Below are 22,751 nucleotides of genomic sequence, written 5' to 3' on the forward strand. Positions count from 1 at the left end.
TCCATGAGCTACTCTTGCAGCCCATCTGCACTGCTCAGAGAACTTCATATCTGCCTGCACAACCACCCCCAAGTCCCTTTCATTCTCTACCACTGTCAGTGTAGTACCACAGAGTTGATACGTTGCTCTGGGGTTGCTGTTTCCCATGTGTAGTACTTTACATTTGTCAATGTTAAACTTCATTTGCCACCTCTCAGCCCATCTGCTCAACCTTTCCAGATCCTGTTGCAGCAGCATAGTGTCAGTAGTGTCCTTGACAACCCTGCCAACCTTTGTATTGTCTGCAAACTTGGACATTAAGCTTGATATACCATCATCAATATCATTTATAAATACAGAAAACAATAATGGACCCAACACTGAGCCCTGAGGGACTCCACTAATAACATTAGTCCACGATGAGCAGTGTCCATTGATTACCACTCTCAGTCTTCTCCCCCTCAACCACCCCTTTATCCATAGCAGCAATTTGCCTCCAATATCACACTGCTCCAATTTGTGTAGCAGTCTTCCATGTGCAACAGTATCAAAAGCCTTATGTGTATCAAGCCTATTATGTGTATCAAGCGTGCCTCCTCGTTTTGTAATTGTGCTTTGTTCCCTAAAAATTAGTAAAATACTTAAAAGGTGTGAAAAGGAAGCGTCCTGGCGAAGACAATGCAGATTCAGAGAGAAAAAAAAAAGCAATATCGATAAACAGAGGCGGACTGGTCAAAAATTCTTACCTGGGAAAATTTATAGTGGCTTCATACTACGGTTTATGGCCAAAATCACACTGGCCTCCAGCCTACCGGGATTTCCCGGGTAAGGCTTATGGCCAGTCTGCCTCTGTCGATAGATAAAAAATATGAAATTGTGAAACGCTTTGAGCAAAATGAAAGACCATGTGATATTGCACGTGCTACAGACCGAAATGAGGCAACGGCGAGAATTAGAAAGAATGCAGAGAAAATAAAAACAACTTTCATAGCAGGAACAACACAAAGTGTAATTAAAATCCATTAGATTAAGACACAAAGAATTGGAAGAGATGGAATGGCTGTCATCTGTTTGGATAGAAAATCAAACAAAGTACGAGTTTGCTTATGATAGAAGCAAAAGAATTAGCAATATTTTATTACGTAATAGTCGTAATAAAATACGTAAGCGGTTTATTACGACTTACGTATTATAATTTATACTTACATATTATAAAATACGTAAGTATTTTATTGCGACTATTTTATTTAATATAATAAATTTTTATTATTTAAATAAATAATAAAAAATAAATATTTTTTATTATTTATTATATTATAATAAAAATAAAAAAATATTATAATATTATTTTTTATTACGTATTTTAATCGTTATAAAATACATAAGGATTTTATAACGATTAAAATTACCCGATTATTTATTGTGTTTGGTAATGTTTTGGTTCCAAATGTGTGTTCAATCTCGGGTGGTCGGCACCTAACCCCACTTTTCCCATAGGGCCTGTTGTTTATATTGCACGATTTTGCATTGCACGAGGGTTTCTAGGAACACAACTATCGTGCTATACGAGGACAGACTGTAATTACTTGTGTTACCCTTTGATCCCCCTTTGTGAATTGGGGACATTTGCACATCTCCAGTCCATGGAGACCCCCCCCCCCGATTCCAAGGAAGCTTTCATAATTATCACTGAGGGTTTGCTCTTCCTTTGCTGCCTCTTTTAATATAACCGAATGGATTCCATCCACCTCAGGTGCCTTTTTTATGTTCAATTTCAACAGTTTCTCTTCTGCTTTGCTCTCAGTTATTACAAAATCATTTAACTTCCTGCTAGAGTTTGATAAGCTTCTGGCCTCCACTCCACTACAGACTTCCTCACGTGAGGGGGTATCAAAAAATTCATACCCTGACCTAGATTAAACATCAGTAGAAAGATGCCATTTTTAATCTAAGTTGTCTACATATTCAATAACTAACATGTGAAATTTCATTCCTGTAGGTGGTCGTACACCAGAGGTGGAGCTTGAAATCTGAAGAAGGACACTATGGTTGACAATGTGGAGTATCGAACAGTGATCAAGTTCCTGCATTTGCACGGCAAGAAATCTCAGGAAGTTGACGAAGAAATAAAAGCTGTGTATGGGCAGAAGTGTCCATCCTGTGATGGGAGTTCCAGTGCTTCTCTTGACCCAAGAGAAGGAAGGCCATCAACATCCACAGACAGTGACACAATTGCAAAGATTGAGCAGCTGGTGCTGAGTGACAGATTTTTTTTTTTTTTTTTTTTTTTATGAGAACCCCAAACACGAGAGATATTATAACCTATAGTACTTAGTACTGTGCTTGGATTGGAGGTTGAGAAGACGAAAGAAGATATTGGTTGATATTGGACTTGAACTTCTGTAGATTGTAATTTTCAGGAAATACGTATGAAGGAAGGTTGTTCCAGAAAACGGCAGTTGAATGAATAAATGAGGAAGATGAAAAGTTGGTTCTGTGGGTTTTGAAGTTGGACAGTAAATGGATGTTGGCTGGTGGCGGCACGTGTTCGGACTGTTTTGAAAAGAGAGCGGGAATTATAGAAGCCAATTCAGAAGAACAGTGCCCATGGAAGTATCTGTAGAAGAGGCATGCAGCAGAAACAGTGCGTCTATGAGACAGCGAGTGGAGAGACTCTGTTAGAGATGAATCATTAATTAACCTAACTGCCCTCTTCTGAATGGAATCAAGAAGCCTGAGAGAGGTTTTGGGGGCACCACCCCAGATGTGGGAACAATATTCCATGGCAGGGCGGATTTGCGATTTATACAGAGTGAGCAGCTGTTTGGGAGAAAAGTAACGCCGAGAGCGAAAGAGAAAACCAAGTTTTTTAGATGCAGAGGAAGCAATATTTGTAGTGTGCTTGTGCCAAGAGAGATTAGAAGTCAGGGTAATCCCCAAAAGAGATATATCATTTTGCCTAGAAATCGGAGTGTCACTAAAGATAAGCATAGGAGCAGAAGAATCCTTTTTGCGAGATATAAGACAAGATTGAGTTTTAGAAGGGTTGAAATTAACTAAGTTGTCTTTGCCCCACTGGAGAATTACCTGAAGATCGGCATTTAAGGAATTGGCAGCAGATTTTCGAGAACTTGAAGCTGATTGAGCTGAACAAGATTTCTCAAAATGGAAAGTTGAATGCAATGTGCTATCATCGGCAAAACTATGGATAGGATTTCCAGTCAATGGAAGAAGGTCATTGATATACAAGAGGAAAAGAGTGGGGGAAAGAACTGAACCTTGGGGGACACCGGCATTAGTGGAGAAGTTAGAAGACAGAGAGCCATCTACCATCACCCTCAGTGAGTGATAAGAGAGAAAACTGGATAACCAATTACTAAAAACAGTTGGCAAACCATAGGATGGAAGCTTGTTTAGAAGACCTTTATGCCAAACACGATCAAAAGCCTTAGAGATGTCAAGAGCAACTACTTGTGTTTCACCGAACCTTTCCATTGAATTAGTCCATAAATGGGTAACATAAGCCAGAATATCACCAGTGGATCGACACTGATGGAATCCATACTGGCGATCGTTGATCAGACGGAAGGTTTCTAGGTAGTTTAAGAGTTGGCAGTTAATTGATTTCTCCATTACTTTAGAAAGAGTAGAAGTAATTGCAATGGGACGATAATTGGATGGGAGGGATTTGTCACCCTTTTTAGGAACTGGCTGGATATGAGCAAATTTCCAAGCAGAAGGAAAAACACCTATGGAATAAGAAAGTGAAAAAAGGTGGCAAAGAATAGGAGTAAGTTCAGGAGCACAGGTTTTGAGAACAAGTGGAGAAATACCATCAGGACCTGGAGCTTTCTTAGCATCAAGATTCATCCAAAATCCTTCTGATATCCTTTTGACGGAAGACCACAGGAGGCATTGAATGGAGCGTGTTAGGAATGGTGGGAGGTGTTTTACCAAGATCATTAATACATGAGCTCAAAGAAAAATGGGATGCTAGCAGGTCAGCTTTATCCTTGGCTGAAGTGACAACAGAACCATCTGGTTTGGACAGAGGTGGGAGCAGAGATGGGCAAAAGTTGCGGCCAATAGCTTTGGCAAGAGACCAGAATGCTCGGCTACCATTAGGGCAAGAAGCAAGTTTTCTACTCTTAGCCTGTTCAAACTCTAGTTTGGACTGATTAATAACTGCTTTACAATTGTTGCGAGCTTTGGTGTAGGCAGAAAATGAAACTGAAGAATTAGAAACAAGCCAATTACGATATGCAACGTTCTTCTCTTGGACAGCCTTAGCACATTTATTGGAAAACCAAGGTTTAGATAAAGGACGAGATTTTAAAGTGGAGTGTGGGATAAAGGATTCCATTCCTGCAAGAATAATTTCACTGACACGATCTGAGCAAACGTTGACATCAGAAGTTTTGAAACAGTAATCAGACCAAGGAAAAGAAGAAAAGAAGTCTTGCAGGTCATCCCATTTTGCATTCTTGTATGCCAAACAATACGAGGTTGGGAATAGCCATGAGATAAAGGTTCCATTGGAGAAGAGGCAATCACCAAGTTGTGATCTGAAGTGCCTAAAGGACCTCTCACTTCAACCTTGTACTTAGAAGGGTTGATTGTGAGAAAAAGATCAAGCGTATTGGCTGTATGATTAGGATTGTCCGGTATTCTTGTAGGTAAATGAACAATCTGAGCTAGGTCATTAGTAATTGCAAAAGCCTCAGCAACTCGACCTGCTGGGTAGGTGTGACTAGAAAAAGGAATCCAGCTGGAGTTGTGAACGTTAAAATCACCAAGGAAAATTACCTCACTGTTAGGAAAGTTGGAGTGGAGATAGTCAAGTTCCAAAGAGAGGAAGTCAAAGAGCTCCAAGTGATTAGTGGAGTTGGGAGAACGGTAGAGACAACAGATGAATTTTACACAATGAGGTAGAGAGATTTTAAGCCAGAGAAGATCAAAGAGAGGAGATTCCAAATTGCCAAGTCTCTGACAGGGAATATCAGAACGGACATATGCACAAGTACCACCTTTGAGGCGAAAGGAATCATACAGCAAATAATTTGGACATCTGAGATGAGCAGTAGTTGAAACAACTGATAACTGAGATTCAGTCAGAAAAAGTACATGGGGTTTGGAAGACTGCAAGTGGAAATGGACATCGTTGAGATTAGAATTGAGACCACGTATATTTGTGAAATGGATTAGGAAGTGCTTGGGAGGTTTAGATCTTTTCCAGATAAGTTTGCTCTATTATTTTGACAATTCATGGTGTATTCAATAGTAAGAAAAAGTGGGTGGGACATGCTGTATGAAGTAATGAAATTTTTGGATATGGCGTACATGTGGTAAGAATATACCCAGATCCTTGACATAATGTGGCCTCGACAATGCTCCCCGCATACACACTACTCGGACTCCCCCCAGTCACCATCTGGCAGAGTAGAGGTAGCAAGATTATAAACTAGCTGATCCGGAAGCTTCCTAGAGAGTTACCAATAGGTTCAGTCCGGTGTACTAACTAGCGGCCGGCCTGCGAACACCGTTTTAGAGCTGTACCCTCGAAATGTAAGGAATATTGGATCTCGCCACGACATTCATCATAACCTCAAAAATCATCAATCATACTGCATGATGGAAGAGATAGGGAAGGGTTGGCCGGAACTTAGCTCTAGAGACTAAACATGGGTTCCACCACTTCAAGCCTCCAATAAGCAAAGTGGTGGTACTTCACCGGTTTATGACAGTCATCTACCACCTAGTACTGCCTGGTAACATAGAGGGGCGGCGTTCCTCCATGTGGTGTGGGCGCCACACCTCGACCCCTGCTTACGTTGGTTCACGCCTGGGTGGTCACCCACCATGTACTTGTGCATGAAGGTTATACCCAGGATTACTAACAGTCCCACCATCGTGAAGGTGCAAGCAGAGGATTTGGCTGTCATGGACCGTCCGGACTTCGTCGAAGTTGGGTCCACTTTGACTTGAGTGTCACCCGAATATCAGTTCCATCAGCGTTTTAGACTCCCAGGTAGCAAGAACAGCTTGTCTGGCATATCTGAGAGAATGTCTGTGACAACCTCAAGGACCAGTTCATTTCATTGCAAATGCAGTGAGATTTATATGACCATCTGCACGTCTAAGGTCTCCACGCAATGGGTTCCAAGATTGCTGACGCCTTTGCAGAAGCAATATCGAATGCAGTGTTCTCGCCAACTGTTGGATTTGTGTGGCTTCGAACTACTGCAGCACCCACCCTATTCTCCTGACTTAGCACCGTCAGACTTATTCTTGTTTCAAGAAATAAAGAAACCATTCAGTGGAAGCCATTTTCATTCGTGTCAGGAAGTGGAATTGTGGTTTCAGGCAAAAAGTGCAGACTTCTATGATCAAGGCATTAAACAACTGATACATAGAAATGTGTTACTATAAATGTGTTACATGGAGAGTACTGATGTTGCCAAGTGGTCAGGAGCACATCAAAGATCGTGCAGTGGTACACGCTCTTTGAATGGACTGGGTTTTAAAACTGTGACTGCTAAATATGATTAACAATTTGTATTGATTGCTTTATTGTAAGTTCCACTGGCCTGATATCATGCTGGAGTATAAAGAAGAAGATTTTTAATTAATTTATTTTTTTAAGTTCCTATGAAGTTTCACCTTTCCAGGGCTATTATTTCTAGATAAGGGTATGAACTTTTTGAACCCCCCCCCTTGTTGATGCAAAATACTCATTCAGTTTGTCAGCTACCTCAACAGGTCCATCAACAATCAAACCATCGATATCAAGTGGTCTAATCTGATTCATCCTCTTCTAGGGTTTACATATAAGTAAAGAAGTCTTTGCTGTTTTTCTTTGTTGCCAAAGATTTCTCATAATCTTCCTTCCCTTGCCTAACCTCCTTGATTACAGACTAGCTTATATCTACCATAGTGTTCTGTGTCACCTGATAATTTACACTTGTGTTCAAAGAAAGTGCATCACCTAGGAATTTTACGTTAGCATTAGCATTAGTAGAGGCATTTGGTGCAAGAAAGCAAGCTTATGCAGCATCAGCCAAAAAAAAAAAAAAAAAAACCACTCCCACTTCACCCCTCTGTTCGTTCAAAATACCTGTCCAGCTGAGCCTTAAACTTATTTAGGCTATCAACTTCCACGACAAGGGATGGAAGTCTGTTCCACCAACCAACCACTCGCTGACTAAAGGCAAATTTCCGCACGTCTATCCTACATCTGTTTTTCCTCAATTTGAATTTATGCCCTCTCAGGTGATTATTCTGAGCGAGAGGAAGAATCCCATCAGCATTGAGCATGCTCAAACCATTCAATGCTTTATACACCTCTATCAGATCACCTCGCTGGTGCCTAGTCTCCAGACACTGTAATTTGCAAAACTTAAGCCTTTCTTCGTAAGAGCACCCCTTTGTTCCATTCACTAATCTTGTTGCCCTTCTCTGTACTCATTCCAGCAGCTCTACATCCTTCTTGAAATGAGGCCTCCAGGCCTGTATACAGTACTCTAGGTGTGGCCTGACCATTCCCTTATACAAGGGAATAATCACCTCCTTATCCCTGCTAGAAAAATTCCTATATATCATTGACAATACACCATGAGCTACTCTTGCAGCCCGTCTGCACTGCTCAGAGAACTTCATATCTGCCTGCACAACCACCCCCAGGTCCCTTTCATTCTCTACCACTGTCAGTGTAATACCACAGAGTTGATACGTTGCTCTGGGGTTGCTGTTTCCCATATGTAGTACTTTACATTTGTCAATGTTAAACTTCATTTGCCACCTCTCAGCTCATCTGCTCAACCTTTCCAGATCCTGTTGCAGCAGCATAGTGTCAGTAGTGTCCTTGACAACCCTGCCTACCTTTGTATCGTCTGCAAACTTGGACATTAAGCTTGATATACCATCATCAATATCATTTATGAATACAGAAAACAATGGACCCAACACTGAGCCCTGAGGGACTCCACTAATAACATTAGTCCACGACGAGCAGTGTCCATTGATTACCACTCTCTGTCTTCTCCCCCTCAACCACCCCTTTACCCACAGCAGCAATTTGCCTCCAATGTTACACTGCTCCAATTTGTGCTGCAGTCTTCCATGTGCAACAGTATCAAAAGCCTTTCTAAGATCGAAGTATATAATATCAAAGTTATTCCCTGCATCCAGTTCCTTTGTGACTGCATCATAGTATCCAATCAAATTGGTCAGGCAAGACTTCCCCTTAACAAAACCATGCTGTGTCCGAGCTATAACTGAAGTCTTGTCTAATTGATCCAATTTCTAGCCCTTTTTCTCAATGGTATGTTACATTAATGACTAGCATCACAAACAGAAATATAAACAAAAGATATTTATTAATAGTTAAGGCAAAGCTAAGTAATATTTGACAGGTGCTCTCAAAATATTCCAAAAGAAGCATTTGCAAAGTTTATACAACAGTTTTGGTAAACACGACAAATATGGCTGAAATGTTATCAGAAGCCCTCGGTTTGCTTCAGTTTATCATTTTAAATGGAAATCAAAATGAAAAGTTCACCAGCTACAAACTAATATTTAGTTGAACTGCCTCTGGCCCTGATGACAGCAGCAGCACATTGACAAGATCATTGTCATCAAGATCAAGCATCGACACATTGACACGATTAATTTCTGAAGATAATGAACTGATAGTTTGTGGTTCCAAGCAAGAATTATGGCTTCCTGATGTTCACGAAGGGTCTTTGGTTTCTGTCTGGAAACTGCAGATTCCAAACAATACCAACAGTTCTCTATAGGATTCAGGTCCGGGCTGTTTCCTGGCCAGCTAAGAGTTGTAATGGACCATTCTTCCAACAATTTTTTCACCTGTAACAAATGTAAATGCATTATTGTCAAACCTGTAATGCAAAAATGAAGCTGAAGTAACTACAGAAGTGCCTACTTACACTTTTCGCCTGATGACAAAGAGCAGAGTTGTCCCGAAAGATGCAGTTACTTGGCAGGTTGAAATGGTCTCTAATGGTTGGCAGCAATTTTCCTTCCAATATAGCCAGGTATCCATTGGCATTTATGGAACCTTTTATAAACTGCATTTTATAAACCTTTTATAAACCTTTTATGACCTTTTATGACTGTAGACACTATACAGTCTGAATGGTATTCCTCACCACGTCTATGGCAAATAGTTTGTCTCCCATCAGAGCCATGCAGGTTGAATTTCTTTTCATCCGAGAAAATAACTGGCTTTCCCTGCTCAGTGGTCCATTTGACATTCTCTTTACACCAAATTAATCGGGTCTTTTTCATTTTTTGTGCGAGGAGGTGCTTCTTCTTAGGACGATGGGCTACAAGTCCATTTTTGAAGAGGCGTCTTCTGACTGTTACTCCTGTATGTTGTTCCCATTCTCTATTCAGCTCAGATGAAGGAGCTTTATGAAGCTTAAGGATAAGGGCTTCAAAACATGGTCCTGCTTTGTCGTAGAGACTCGTTTGCATCCAATTTCTTTTTTCCTGTCAGCAGAACCAGTATTCTTGAGAGTTTGGAAAAAAATCTACTCACTGTCGACTGATTACAAGACACTATAAGTAATATGATGGGTAGAACATCCTTCCTCACATAAAGCAATAATAGAAATCTTTCTTCGTGGCATCAACTGCATGTAACTCGCCATCCTGACATAAGCAAGGAATGACTTCAACTCTTGCAGAGCATGCTTATATAGCTGAAAGTAAAAGCTGAGCAATATTACATCATCACATACGTATCAATCTTATCTGATGCAATCTGTAAGAAATATTGCCATATACTGACATTATTAGGATGACAATTACAATTTTAAGGGGTGATGCACTTTCTTTGAACACCAGTGTATATGCATTTTTCTTCTCTGCCACGAGTCTCAGTAGTTCATCTGCTATCCATTGAGGCCTTACATTGAACAGTATTTCTTAGTTGGGACAAAAAGCTTAGTAGCTTCCAAGGTTACTTGCTTAAATACTTCCCATTTAGAATTTGCTGTTGGTAACATCAGTTGATCCCATTGTATAGAATTTAAAAATTGTCTGAGACCACTGTAGTCACCTTTACGAAAGCAAAAAAGATGTAACTACCCTTGATGGTAGTTACATCTTTAAGTAAATCCCACATCAGCACACTGTGGTTACTGCCACATAGTGGTTCCTTCATCTGCAAATTCGTAATGCACGAGTCATCATTGCTGCCAATTAGATCAAAGAATATACTCTCTCTCTAGTTGCCTCTCTAACATGCTGCTGTAGAAAACAATCATCCAATAAATCCATAAAAGCCTTGCTAGTGTGCGGGTGACCAACTCAAAGTCAATATCTTGGAAGATAAAATCCCCCATTATAAGACAATCTGATTTACTGGCCCACTCTATTTCGATATATAGTTGTTCATTGTACTCATCATTGGCACCTCCATAGCCAGGTGGGCAGGAGCTGCAGCAGCAGCAGCAGTGCATAGCACACGCTTCTTGATTAGACCGGGTTCCGAGCCCGTGACCACCAAATACGAAGGATGCAGGGAATGACCACCGCATATCCCCGGAGCAATATGGCCTTAGTTGCTAATGCTCCTAAAAACCTAATAATAATAATAATTGTTCTCATCTGAGTCATTAGCCCTATAACACACTCGTACTGTCAATTTTGCTTTTCAAGTGCGTATGTCACACCAAACTGACTCAACATTGCACTGTCCACCCATGATAGCTGGATGCACTGCCTTAGATTTTGTGTTCCTCAACTAACTGCATTACCCCTCCTCGCTTTCTGTCCTGCCTACCCTTTCTATCCTGTCTTTCCTTTCTGTACACATTGTATTCCTCAAATTCCAATTCTGCATTCCTTATCCCTGTATGACACCACATCTCTGATATCCAACAATATCCATCTCTGATGTCTTCTCCAGCACCTCAGATTCATCAGTTGATCGCATGCACACACACACACACACACACACACACACACACACACACACACACACACACACACACACACACACACACACACACACACACACACAAGCCGACCGGGCTAGCCAGGTGGGTAAAGTGCCTGCCTGGCAACCCAAAGGTCGCGGGTTCGAATCCCACCTCGGGCTTGGATCAAAGTACTGCAAAAACCTTGGAAGGTGCATTATGGCCACAGAAGCCGATGCGCCAACAACTACCAAAAACACACACACACACACACACACACACACACACACACACACACACACACACACACACACACACACACACACACACAGAGTGAGAAATTTTTATTTCTCTGCCAAAAAATTAAATATATATATATATATATATTTTTTTTTTTCCCTATGAAACTAGCCAGGACGATGAACCAGGATTAAAAAGAGCTCGAAGAATTGTCACAACCGTAGTTGAGCAGTCAACTGATGAAGATGCAGTATTTTTAGATGGTACACCTGAGAGTGAAAGTCTTTGGGAGGAGGTGAGTCCATAAATAATTATTGAAAATATCATAAAAGATGATATTTTGCTATGCATTTCTGATTTATATGCTCTTATTTCATATTGTCACTCTGGTCTCTAGCTGGAAATAAATTCCATACTTCTCTCAGGTTAAAGTTACCCCAGTTTTCAGTAGTTACTTTAATAACTACGCATTGTCTACAGACAGATTTTTTGAGGACTACACTTGGATATAGTGATGTACGGTGTGTCACTTGCCATCATTTTTGAATGGTGAGCTTCTATCTGTTACAGCAGACTGGCAAACTAGAATCATTGTCACTTGTTGGTTTAATGAGAAATTATGCTGCTGAGTGAGCGTGTCATATTTTTTAACTACAAATTAGAAATAAAGATGATAGTGACATTAACCTCCACCTTCTAACCTAAAAGAGTATGAAAAGTAACCCTTTTCCTGTTCTCCTATAAATTTCCCTATAAATTCTCCTATAAATCTCATGTAATTGGTTTAGTAGTAGTAGTAGAGGCATGTGATGCAAGAAAGCAAGCTTATTTAGCATCAGCCAAAACAACCCCATATCATACATCCATTTTCTCCAAAAGATTGTCTAGTTCCTCCTTGGATTTATGAAAGCTATCAACTTCCACAATGACAGATGGAAGTTTGTTTCAGCAATCAACGACCCACTGGCTAAAATAAAATTTATGCGTATCTATTCTACAACTGTCTTTCCTCAATTTGAATTTATGCCCATCAAGTTGGTAATCTCAGCAAGAGGAAGAATCCCATCAGAATTGAGCTTGGTCATTCCATTCAAGGCCTTATACACATCAATCAGCTCACCCCACAGGTGCTTAGTCTCCAGACGCTCCAAAAAAAATTTGCAGAATTTAAGCCTTTCTTTGTAAGAGGATTCCTTCATTCCCCTCACCAATCTTGTTGCCCTTCTTTGTACTTGCTCAAGCAACTCTACATCCTTCCTAAAATGAGGACTCCAGACCTGTATGCTCAAGGCGTGGCCTGACCATTGCCTTATACAAACGGCAATGGTCCTTTTCCCTACTAGCAAAATTCCTGTATATCATTGACCACCCAATGACCTGCTCTGAAAGCCTGTCTGCACTGCTCAGAAAACTTCATATCTGACTGCACAGTTACTCCCAGGTCTTATGCATTTTCTCCCATCCTAAGTGTAGTACCACACAGTTGGTACAGTGCCTCTGTAGCCAGGTGGGCAGGAACAGCAGCGCGTAGCATACGCTTCTTGATTAGACCGGGGTTTGAGCCCGTGACCAAATACAGGGGATGCGGAAAGGTCAGGGAATGACCACCACATATCCCCGGAGCAATATGATCTTAGTTGCTAATTCTCCTAAAAACCAAAATAACAACAACAACAGTTGGTACATTTCTCTGCCCGGGGTTACTTTTACCCATATGCAGTACTTTGCATTTGTCAATGTTAAACCTCAGTTGCCATTTCTCAGCCTATTTGCCCGACTTTTCTAGATCCTGTTACAGCACACTGCCATTACTGTTTAACAACCCTGCCACCCTTTGTATCATCTTCATACTTGGACATGAAGCCTGATATATACCGTCATCATTATCATTGATAAAGATACAAAACAATAGTGGGCTCATCACCGAACCCTGGGGACTCCACTAATAGCATCAGTCCACAAAGAGCAGCTTCCATTGATTACCACTCTGTCTTCTTCCACTCAACCACCCTTTTATCCATTGTAGCAACTTCCCTTAGTACCATACTGCTCAAATTTGTACAGTAGTCTTCCATACGCAACAGTATTAAAAGCTTTTTGAAATCCAAGTATATGTTATCAAAATTATTTTTTGTATCCAGTTCCTTTGTGACCACATCGTAGTATCCAATCAAATTTGTCGGACAAGTCTTTCCCTTAATAAATCCATGCTCTATCTGAATTATTATTGCAGTCTTGTCTAGATGATCCTGCAGTGCTTCTTTAACCAGTGACGCCATTATTTTCCTTTAACCAGTGACGCCATTATTTTCTCTGTAACAGAAGTTAAATTGACAGGTATGTAATTACTCATTTCACCCTTTGATCCCCCTTTGTGAAATGGGGATACATTTGCACATCTCCAGTCTGTGGGAACTGATTCCAGGGATGCTCTCATAATTATGGCTAAGTGTTTACTTACTTTCTTCCTTCTCTGTATTCCTTAATATAACTGGATGGATCTCATCCACCCAAGGTGCCTTTCTTACATTTAACTTCAACAATTTCTCCTCCACTTTGTTGTCAGTAATTACAAAATCATTACGCTCCTTGTTTAATATGCTTCTGTCCTCCACTTCTTTACACAATTCGTCATATGTGAATGTAGATGCAGAATACTCATTCAGTTTATCAGCTATCTAAGCAGGATCGTCAACAGTTGAACCATCGCTATCAAGTGGACCAATCTAATTCATCCCCACCTTCTAAAGTTTACATAAGTAAACAAGTCCTTGCAGATTTTCTTAGCATCCTTTGCCAAAATTTCTTGTAATCTGTCTTTGCTTCTCGTAATCTGCCTAACCTCCTTTGTGAGTTGATTACAGACTAGCTGATATCTACCATAGGCTTTTGTGTTGCCTGATATTTAATATGCATCCCATGAATTTTTTCTTGTCTGCTACATGTCTCATTAGTTCATCTCCATTTAGACCCAAACCTTGAACAGTACTTCTTATTCAGTTTGAAAAATCTAGTAGCTCCCATGATTAATTCCTTGAATGCTTCTCATTTAGAATTTACTGTCAGTAACATAATCAGCGGGTCCCACTGTATAGAATTTAAAAATCTATCTGAGGCCACTGTAGTTACCTTTACGAAAACAAAAACCTTTCCCTTTACCCCTGATAGTAGTTATATCTTTAAGTAAATCCCACATCAGTACACCGTGATCACTGCAATCTAGTGGTTCCTTTATCTGCAAATTCTTAATGCATGAATCTGCTTATAACCAGATCAAGAGTATTACTCTCTTTGGTTGCCTCTCGAAAGTGCTGCTGCGGTAAACAACCATCCACTAAATCCTCAAAAGTCTTGCTAGTGTGCGAGTGACCATTCCACAAATTCCAGTCAATATCTGGGTAGATATTGACTGGAACATCCACCCATACATATAAGACATTCTGATTGACTGACTCACTCTGTTTCTCTGTACAATTGTTTGTGGTACAGATTAGAGTTATTAGGCCTATCCCAGTGCTTATGTCACACTAAACTGACTCAACGTTGCACTGTTCATCTATGTCAGCTGGATGCAGTTCCTTAGATTTTATGTATTTCTAACTAACAGCATAACCCCTCCTCCCTTCCTATCCTGTCTATCCTTTCTGTACATATTGTACTCTCCAAATTCCAATTCTGCACTGCTTATATCTGTGTAACACATATCTCTGATATCACAACAATACCTGCCTATGATGTCTTGACCAGCACTTCAAATTCATCAAATTTATTTACTAAACTCCTAGCATTGGTGTACATGCAGGTATACACGCACCTGTTCTTACTGTTAGTTACCCTTACACAGCCTAACATAATAAGATTGCCACTCTAACATATTTATTTGTTCCATGATGACTCCCACAAGTCCCTGAAACTCTCAGCACCACGCCCTCCAGGCTCTTGCTTGTTCTAATAGAAGTAGAGCAAGAATCACTTTCATAATTGCCTGTGGTTCGGTTAATCTTTTAGTCTGTGAATCATCCCCAATCTAGCAAATTTTCCAACCCACCTAATGCTGCCTCGATAAAACAGTAAACACTCTTGCACCCCATCTATTTAAGTGTATCCCATCCCTGTAGAAGCAGTCTCTTCTGTTAACAAACACAGATCACCCTGAGAAAAATTGTACCCCAAGAACCTTGCACACAGTCTCTCCAGGGCCGAATCGATTGACAGGGCTCTCATCATGTAATCCCTCTTGTAATCCTATCGCATCTGGACATATTTTTCAGACATCTTCACATTACATAACTCAAGACTTTTTGTAAACATTGACCTGTATTTGTTAAGTAAATCTGCAGATCTCCTACTCTTAGTGTTGTTAGTGCCAATGTAGTAGTAGTAGTAGTAGTGGCATGTGATGCAAGAAAGCAAATGTATGAGCTTATGCAGCATCAGCCAAAAAAAAAAAAAAAAAATCACACCATTCCCTCCAAATGCCTGTCCAGTTCCTCCTTAAATTTATTCACCCTATCAACTTCCACAACGACAGATGGAAGTTTGTTCCAGCAATTAACCACCCGCTGGCTAAAGGCAAATTTCTGCACATCTAATCTACATCTGTCTTTTCTTAATTTGAATTTATGCCCCCTTAGGTTCGTAATCTAAACAAGTGGAAGGATCCCATCAGAATTCAGCGTGCTGAACCCATTCAAGGCCTTATACACCTCAATCAGATCACCGCGCAGGTGCCTAGTCTCCAGCCACTGCAATTTGTAGAACTTAAGCCTCTCTTGATAAGAGGATCCCTTCATTCCCCTCACCAAACTTGTTGCCCTTCTCTGTACACGCTCAAGTAAATCTACATCCTTCCTAAAATGAGGCCTCCAGACCTGTACGCAGTACTCAAGGCGTGGCCTGACCATTGCCTTATACAGAGGGATAATCACCTCCTTTTCCCTGCTAGCAAAATTCCTATCTATCATTGACAAAACCCCATGACCTGCCCTGGCAGCCTGTCTGCATTGCTCAGAAAACTTCATATCTGCCTGCACAATTACTCCCAGGTCTTTTTCATTTTCTACCACCTTAAGTGTAGTACCACACAGTTGGTACGTTTCTCTGGGGTTACTTCTACCCATATGCAGTACTTTGCATTTGTCAAGGTTAAACTTCAGTTCCCACTTCTTAGCCCATCTGCCCAAATTATCTAGATCCTGTTGCAGTAGCACACTGCCATTACTGTCATTAACAACCCTGCCAACTTTGTATCATCTGCAAACTTCGACACTAAGCCTGATATACCTTCATCAATATCATTGATAAATATACAAAAGAACAGTGGACCCAACACCGAACCCTGTGGGACTCCACTAATAACATTAGTCCAAGAAGAGCAGCACCCATTGATTACCACCCTCTGTCTTCTCCCACTTAACCATCCTTTTATCCATTGTAGCAACTTACCCTTAATACCATTCTGCTCCAATTTGTACAATAGTCTTCCATGCGCAACAGTGTCAAAAGCTTTCCTGAAATCCAAATATATGATATCAAAATTATTTTTTGCATCCAGTTCCTTTGTAACCACATCATAATATCCTATCAAATTTGTCAGACAAGACTTTCCCTTAACAAACCCATGCTGTGTCTGAATTATTGCTGCAGTCTTATCTAGATGATCCTGCAATGCATCTTTAACCAGCAACTCCATTATTTTACCCGGAACAGAAGTTAAACTAACTGGTCTGTAATTACCCAGGTCACCCTTCGATCCCCCTTTGTGAATTGGGGATACATTTGCACATCTCCAGCCCGTGGGGACCTCCCCTGATTCCAAGGATGCTCTCATAATTATGGCTAAGGGTTTACTTACTTCCTTTGCTGCCTCCTTTAATATAACTGGATAGATCCCATCCACCCCAGGTGCTTTTCTTACGTTTAACTTCAACAGTTTCTCTTCCACTTTGCTCTCAGTTATTACAAAATCATTAAGTACCCTGCTACAATTTGATAATCTTCTGCCATTTTCAAACCTTAATAATTCCTCACGTGTGAATGTAGATGCAAAATACTCATTCAGTTTGTTTGCTATCTGAGCAGGATCATCAACAGTCGAACCATCGATGTCAAGTGGACCAATGAGATTCATCCCCTTCCTTTTAGAGTTTATATAAGTAAAGAAATCCTTGCTGTTTTTCTTAGCATCTTTTGCCAAGGATTTCTTGTAATCTGCCTTCGCCTGCCTAACCTCCTTTGTAACTTGGTTATAGATCAACTTGTAGCTATCATAGGCTTCTGTGTCACGTGTTAATTTGTATGCATCCCATGCATTTTTCTTCTCTGTTACGAGTCTCATTAGTTCATTTGACAACCATTTATGCGTAAACCTTGAACAATATTTCTTAATAGGTATGAAACTTTTAGTAGCTTCCACGATTAATTCCTTGAATGCTTCCCACTTAGAATTTACGTGTACAACAATATCAACCTTTGTTCCCTTTAAAGACGATAACTGCAGTACAGCGTCAGCAACTATTGCCCCTGGCACCTGTCCTTTTTTGCATAGTACATCTCGTACTTTTAATGTTAGTGCCAATGTGTACAACAGTATCAACCTTTGTTCCCTTTAAAGATGATATCTGCTGTACAGTGTGATCAACTTTTGCGCCTGGCACCTATCCATTTTTGCACAATATATTACCTGTCTCCTTGACAATTCGGTCACTGACAATAACTAGCTCCTGTGTGAACAGTGCATTCTGTCTTGGGGATTGCCACTCTGTTGCCTGATGTACAAGAGTGAGCTCTGGCATTGAGTTTGACAGCTGAGAGCTTGATGGGTCCCCTACTTTAATTCCTTCTACCCAACTCTTCAAACTCTCAGAGGCAACCATGAGAACACTGAGTTGGCACCCAATTTCTTGAGACTCTCTGTACCTAGTGCATATAAAGACATCTGACTTGGCTTGATCATGTCCTGTTCCAGAAAGGTTCTCAAACATTTTACAAGTCATATATTTTCCTCCATGTGGTGTGGCACCCACACCACATGGAGGAATGCCACCCCTCTATATTACCAGGCAGTACTAGGTGGTAGATAACTCTCATCAACCGGTGAAATACCACCACTTTGCTTATTGGAAGCTTGAAGTGGTGTAACCCATGTTTAGTCTCTAGAGCTAAGTTGAGGTCAACCCTTCACTATCTCTTCCATCATGCAGTATGATTGATGACTTTTGAGGTTATGATGAACATCGTGGTGAGATCCAATATTCCTAACATTTCGAGGGTACAGCTCTAAAACGGTGTTCGCAGGCCGGCCGCTAGTTAGTACACCGGACCGAACCTATTGGTAACTTTCTAGGAAGCTTCCGGATCAGCTAGTGTATAATCTTGCTACCTCTACTCTGCCAGATAGTGACTGGAGGGAGTCCGAGTAGTGTGTATGCAGGGAGCATTGTCTAGGCCACATTATGTCAAGGATCTGGGTATATTCGTACCCTATGTACAGCATATTCAAAAATTTCATTACTTCATACAGTGTGTCCCACCCACTTTTTTCTTACTATTGAATACACCATGAATTGTCAAACTAATAGAGCAAGCTTATCTGCAAGAAGATCTAAACCTCCCAAGCACTTCCTAATTCATTTCACAAATATACGTGGTCTCAATTCTAATCTTAACGATGTCCATTTCCACTTGCAGTCTGCCAAACCCCATGTACTTTTTCTGACAGAATCTCAGTTATCGGTTGATTCAACTACTGCTCATCTCGGATGCCCAAATTATTCGCTGTATGATGGTTTCGCCTCAAAGGTGGTACTTGTGTATATGTCCGTTCTGATATTCCCTGTCAGAGACTTGGCAATTTGGAATCTACTCTCTTTGATCTTCTCTGGCTTAAAATCTCTCTACCTCATTTTGTCAAGGCGCCTCCGTAGCCAGGTGGGAAGGAGCAACAGTGCGTAGCACATGCTTCTTGATTAGACCGGGGTTTGAGCCCGTCAGCACACCAGATATGGAGGATGCGGAAAGGTTAGGGAATGACCACCGCATATTCCCAGAGCAATATGGCCTTAGTTGCTAATGCTCCTAAAAAAAAACCAAAACCGAAACCTCATTTTGTCAAATTCATCTGTTGTCTCTACCGTTCTACCAACTCTACCGTTCTATCGAGAAGACAGAGAGTGGTAATCAGTGGACACTGCTCATCGTGGACTAATGTTATTAGTGGAGTCTCCCAGGGTTCAGTATTGGGTCCATTATTGTTTTCTGTATTTATAAATGATATTGATGATTGTATATCAAGCTTAATGTCCAAGTTTGCAGACGATATGAAGGTTGGCAGGGTTGTTAAGGACACTACTGACACTGTGTTACTGCAACAGGATCTGGAAAGGCTGAGCAGATGGGCTGAGAGGTGGCAAATGAAGTTTAATATTGACAAATGTAAAGCACTACATATGGGAAACAGCAACCCCAGAGCAACGTATCAACTCTGTGGTACTACACTAATAGTGGTAGAGAATGAAAGGGACCTGGGGTGGTTGTGCAGGCAGATATGAAGTTTTCTGAGCAGCGCAGATGGGCTGCAAGAGTAGCTCATGGTGTATTGTCGATGATATATAGGAATTTTTCTAGCAGGGATAAGGAGGTGATTATTCCCTTGTATAAGGAAATGGTCAGGCCACACCTAGAGTACTGTATACACGTCTGGAGGCCTCATTTCAAGAAGGATGTAGATATGCTGGAACGAGTACAGAGAAGGGCAACAAGATTGGTGAATGGAACAAAGGGCTGCTCTTATGAAGAAAGTCTTAAGTTTTGCAAATTACTGTGTCTGGAGACTAGGCACCAGTGAGGTATATAGTCTCCAGACACTGGGAAAATCAAAATGGGATGACCTGCGAGATTTATTTTCTTCTTTTCCTTGGTCGGATTACTGTTTCAAAACTTCTGATGTCAACGTTTGCTCAGATCGTGTCAGTGAAATTATTCTTGCAGGAGTGGAATCCTTTCTCCCACACTCCACTTTAAAATCTTGTCCTTTATCTAAACCTTGGTTTTCCAATAAATGTGCTAAGGCTGTTCAAGAGAAGAATGTTGCATATCATAATTGGCTTGTTTCTAATTCTTCAGTTTCATTTTCTGCTTACACCAAAGCTCGCAACAATTGTGAAGCAGTTATTAATCAGTCCAAACTAGAGTTTGAACAGTCTAAGAGTAGAAAACTTGCTTCTTGCCCTAATGGTAGCCGAGCATTCTGGTCTCTAGCCAAAGCTATTGGCCGCAACTTTTGCCCATCTCTGCTCCCGCCTCTGTCCAAACCAGATGGGTCTGTTGTCGATCGCGTTCGGCATAAAGGTCTTCTAAACAAGTTTCCATGTTATGTTTTGCCAACTGTTTTTAGTAATTGGTTATCCAGTTTTCTCTCTGATCGCTCACTGAGGGTGATGGTAGATGGCTCTCTGTCTTCTAACTTCTCCACTAATGCCGGTGTCCCCCAAGGTTCAGTTCTTTCCCCCCACTCCTTTCCTCTTGTATATTAATGACCTTCTTCCATTGACTGGAAATCCTATCCATAGTTTTGCCGATGTTAACACATTCCACTTTCCACTTTGAAAAACCTTGCTCTGTTCAATCAGCTTCAACTTCTCGAAAATCTGCTACCAGTTCCTTAAATGCCGATCTGCAGTAATTCTCCAGTGGGGCAAAGACAACTTATTTGATTTCATCCCTTCTAAAACTGAGTCTTGTCTTATATCTCGCAAAAAGGATTCTTCTGCATCTATGCTTACCTTTAGTGACACTCTGATTTCTAGGCAAAATGATATATCTCTTTTGGTGATTACCCTGACTTCTAACATCTCTCTCTCTCTCCCTACCTCCCTCCCTCCCTCCACAAGCACATTACAAATATTGCTTCTTCCGCATCTAAAAAACTTGGTTTTCTCTTTCACTCTCGGCGTTACTTTTCCTCCAAAGAGCTGCACACTCTCTATAAATCGCAAATCCGCCCAGCCATGGAATATTGTTTCCACATCTGGCGTGCTGAACCCAAAACCTCTCTCAGGCTTCTTGATTCCATTCAGAAGAGGGCAGTTAGGTTAATTAATGATTCATCTCTAACAGAGTCTCCACTCGCTGTCTCATAGACGTAGTGTTTCTGCTGCATGCCTCTTCTACAGATACTTCCGTGGGCACTGTTCTTCTGAATTGGCTTCTATAATTCCCGTTCTCTCATTCAAAACAGTCCGAACACGTGCTGCCACCAGCCAACATCCATTTACTGTCCAACTTCAAACTCACAGAACCAACAGAAGTTCAAGTCCAATGTCAACAAATATCTTCTTTTGTCTTCTCCACCTCCAATGCAAGCACGGTACTAAGTACTATAGGTTCTCATACCTCTCGTGTTTGGGGTTTACTAAAAAAAAAAAAAAGCATGTAGCCCTGCAGGGTATTATTAAGTATAGTCTGTCTTGAAATTTAATTATTGTAGCAAATGTTTGTTCCAGAATGAAATATTTGATTCTTCTCAAGGAAGCCTAAGGCTTATACTGCACCACCCAAAAAAAAAAAAATAATAAAAATAAATAAAAAAAAAAATAAATAATAAAATTGAATAAAATAAATGATAATTAATAAATAATAATAAGAGAAAAGGAAATAGCGACTTATTCATTTCCCTCCTCTTGTAGGTAACTATCCAGCTGACCTTTGAATTTCCCCAAACTGTTAGCCTCTACCACCTATGTATGTAACTTATTCCAGTAATTTATAACTTGCTGGCTAAAATATAACCTGCAATCCAGCTAAATATCTACCTCCCCCCCCCATAGCTTTAAATTATGGCCTCTAGTTCTAGAATCATTTATAACCATGAAAATTTCCTCCTCATTCATTTTACTTATGTTTCTCAGCGCCTTAAACACCTCAATCAAGTCTCCTCTAAGTTTCCAAGCTCTGCAACCCATATAGTCGAAGTCTTTCTTCATGTGGACGCCCTTTTGCCGACCTCACCTGGCATGTTACCTGTCATTGGACCCTTTCAAGAATCACAATGTCTTTTTTTTAGGTGTGGTCTCCATACTTAAACACTGTTCTAAGTGTGGTCTAACATAGTCTTATATAATGAGATTGTGATGTCCTTATCTGTACTAGCAATTGTTCCAAAAATCATCAATAGGACACCACGGACCTTTCTTGCAACCTGTTTACCATGCTTAGAGAACTTCATGTCTGATTGTATCGTAACACCTAAGTCCCTTTCCGCCACTACTGGCTTTAGTTCAACTGTGCCAAGTGTATAAATTATTTTGGGGTTACTGTTCCCCAGGTGTAAGACCGTGTAATTTGCTGAATTAAAGAACAGTTGCCACTTTTCTGACCGTCCCCGAAGTCTCTCTTTCTCTCTCTCTCTCTCTCTCTCTCTCTCTCTCTCTCTCTCTCTCTCTCTCTCTCTCTCTCTCTCTCTCTCTCTCTCTCTCTCTCTCTCTCTCTCTCTCTCTCTAGGTCACTCTGAAGAAGCCCTTCTTGGCGGTGATCATTAACTATTCTACCAATCTTTACATCATCTGCAAATTTAGACATCACGCCACAGTA

The 22,751-nt window shown here is 40.7% G+C and overlaps 1 protein-coding gene across 4 annotated transcripts in view; it reads left to right on the forward strand.

Moving 5' to 3' along the window:
* The window catches only part of LOC150075060 (TATA-binding protein-associated factor 172-like), a 934,682-nt gene that overhangs the window by 99,986 nt on the left and 811,945 nt on the right, over positions 1 to 22,751 (forward strand). For all 4 annotated transcript variants that reach the window (XM_090388242.1, XM_090388245.1, XM_090388243.1 and 1 more), the window contains exon 7: positions 11,334 to 11,457. In XM_090388242.1, coding sequence (XP_090244368.1) covers positions 11,334 to 11,457 — 124 coding nt within the window. The remainder of the gene's footprint in view (positions 1 to 11,333; positions 11,458 to 22,751) is intronic.

Source organism: Mastigoproctus giganteus, chromosome 14, assembly GCF_048544385.1.
Source record: "Mastigoproctus giganteus isolate SK-2022 chromosome 14, ASM4854438v1, whole genome shotgun sequence".
NCBI lineage: Eukaryota > Metazoa > Arthropoda > Arachnida > Uropygi > Thelyphonidae > Mastigoproctus > Mastigoproctus giganteus.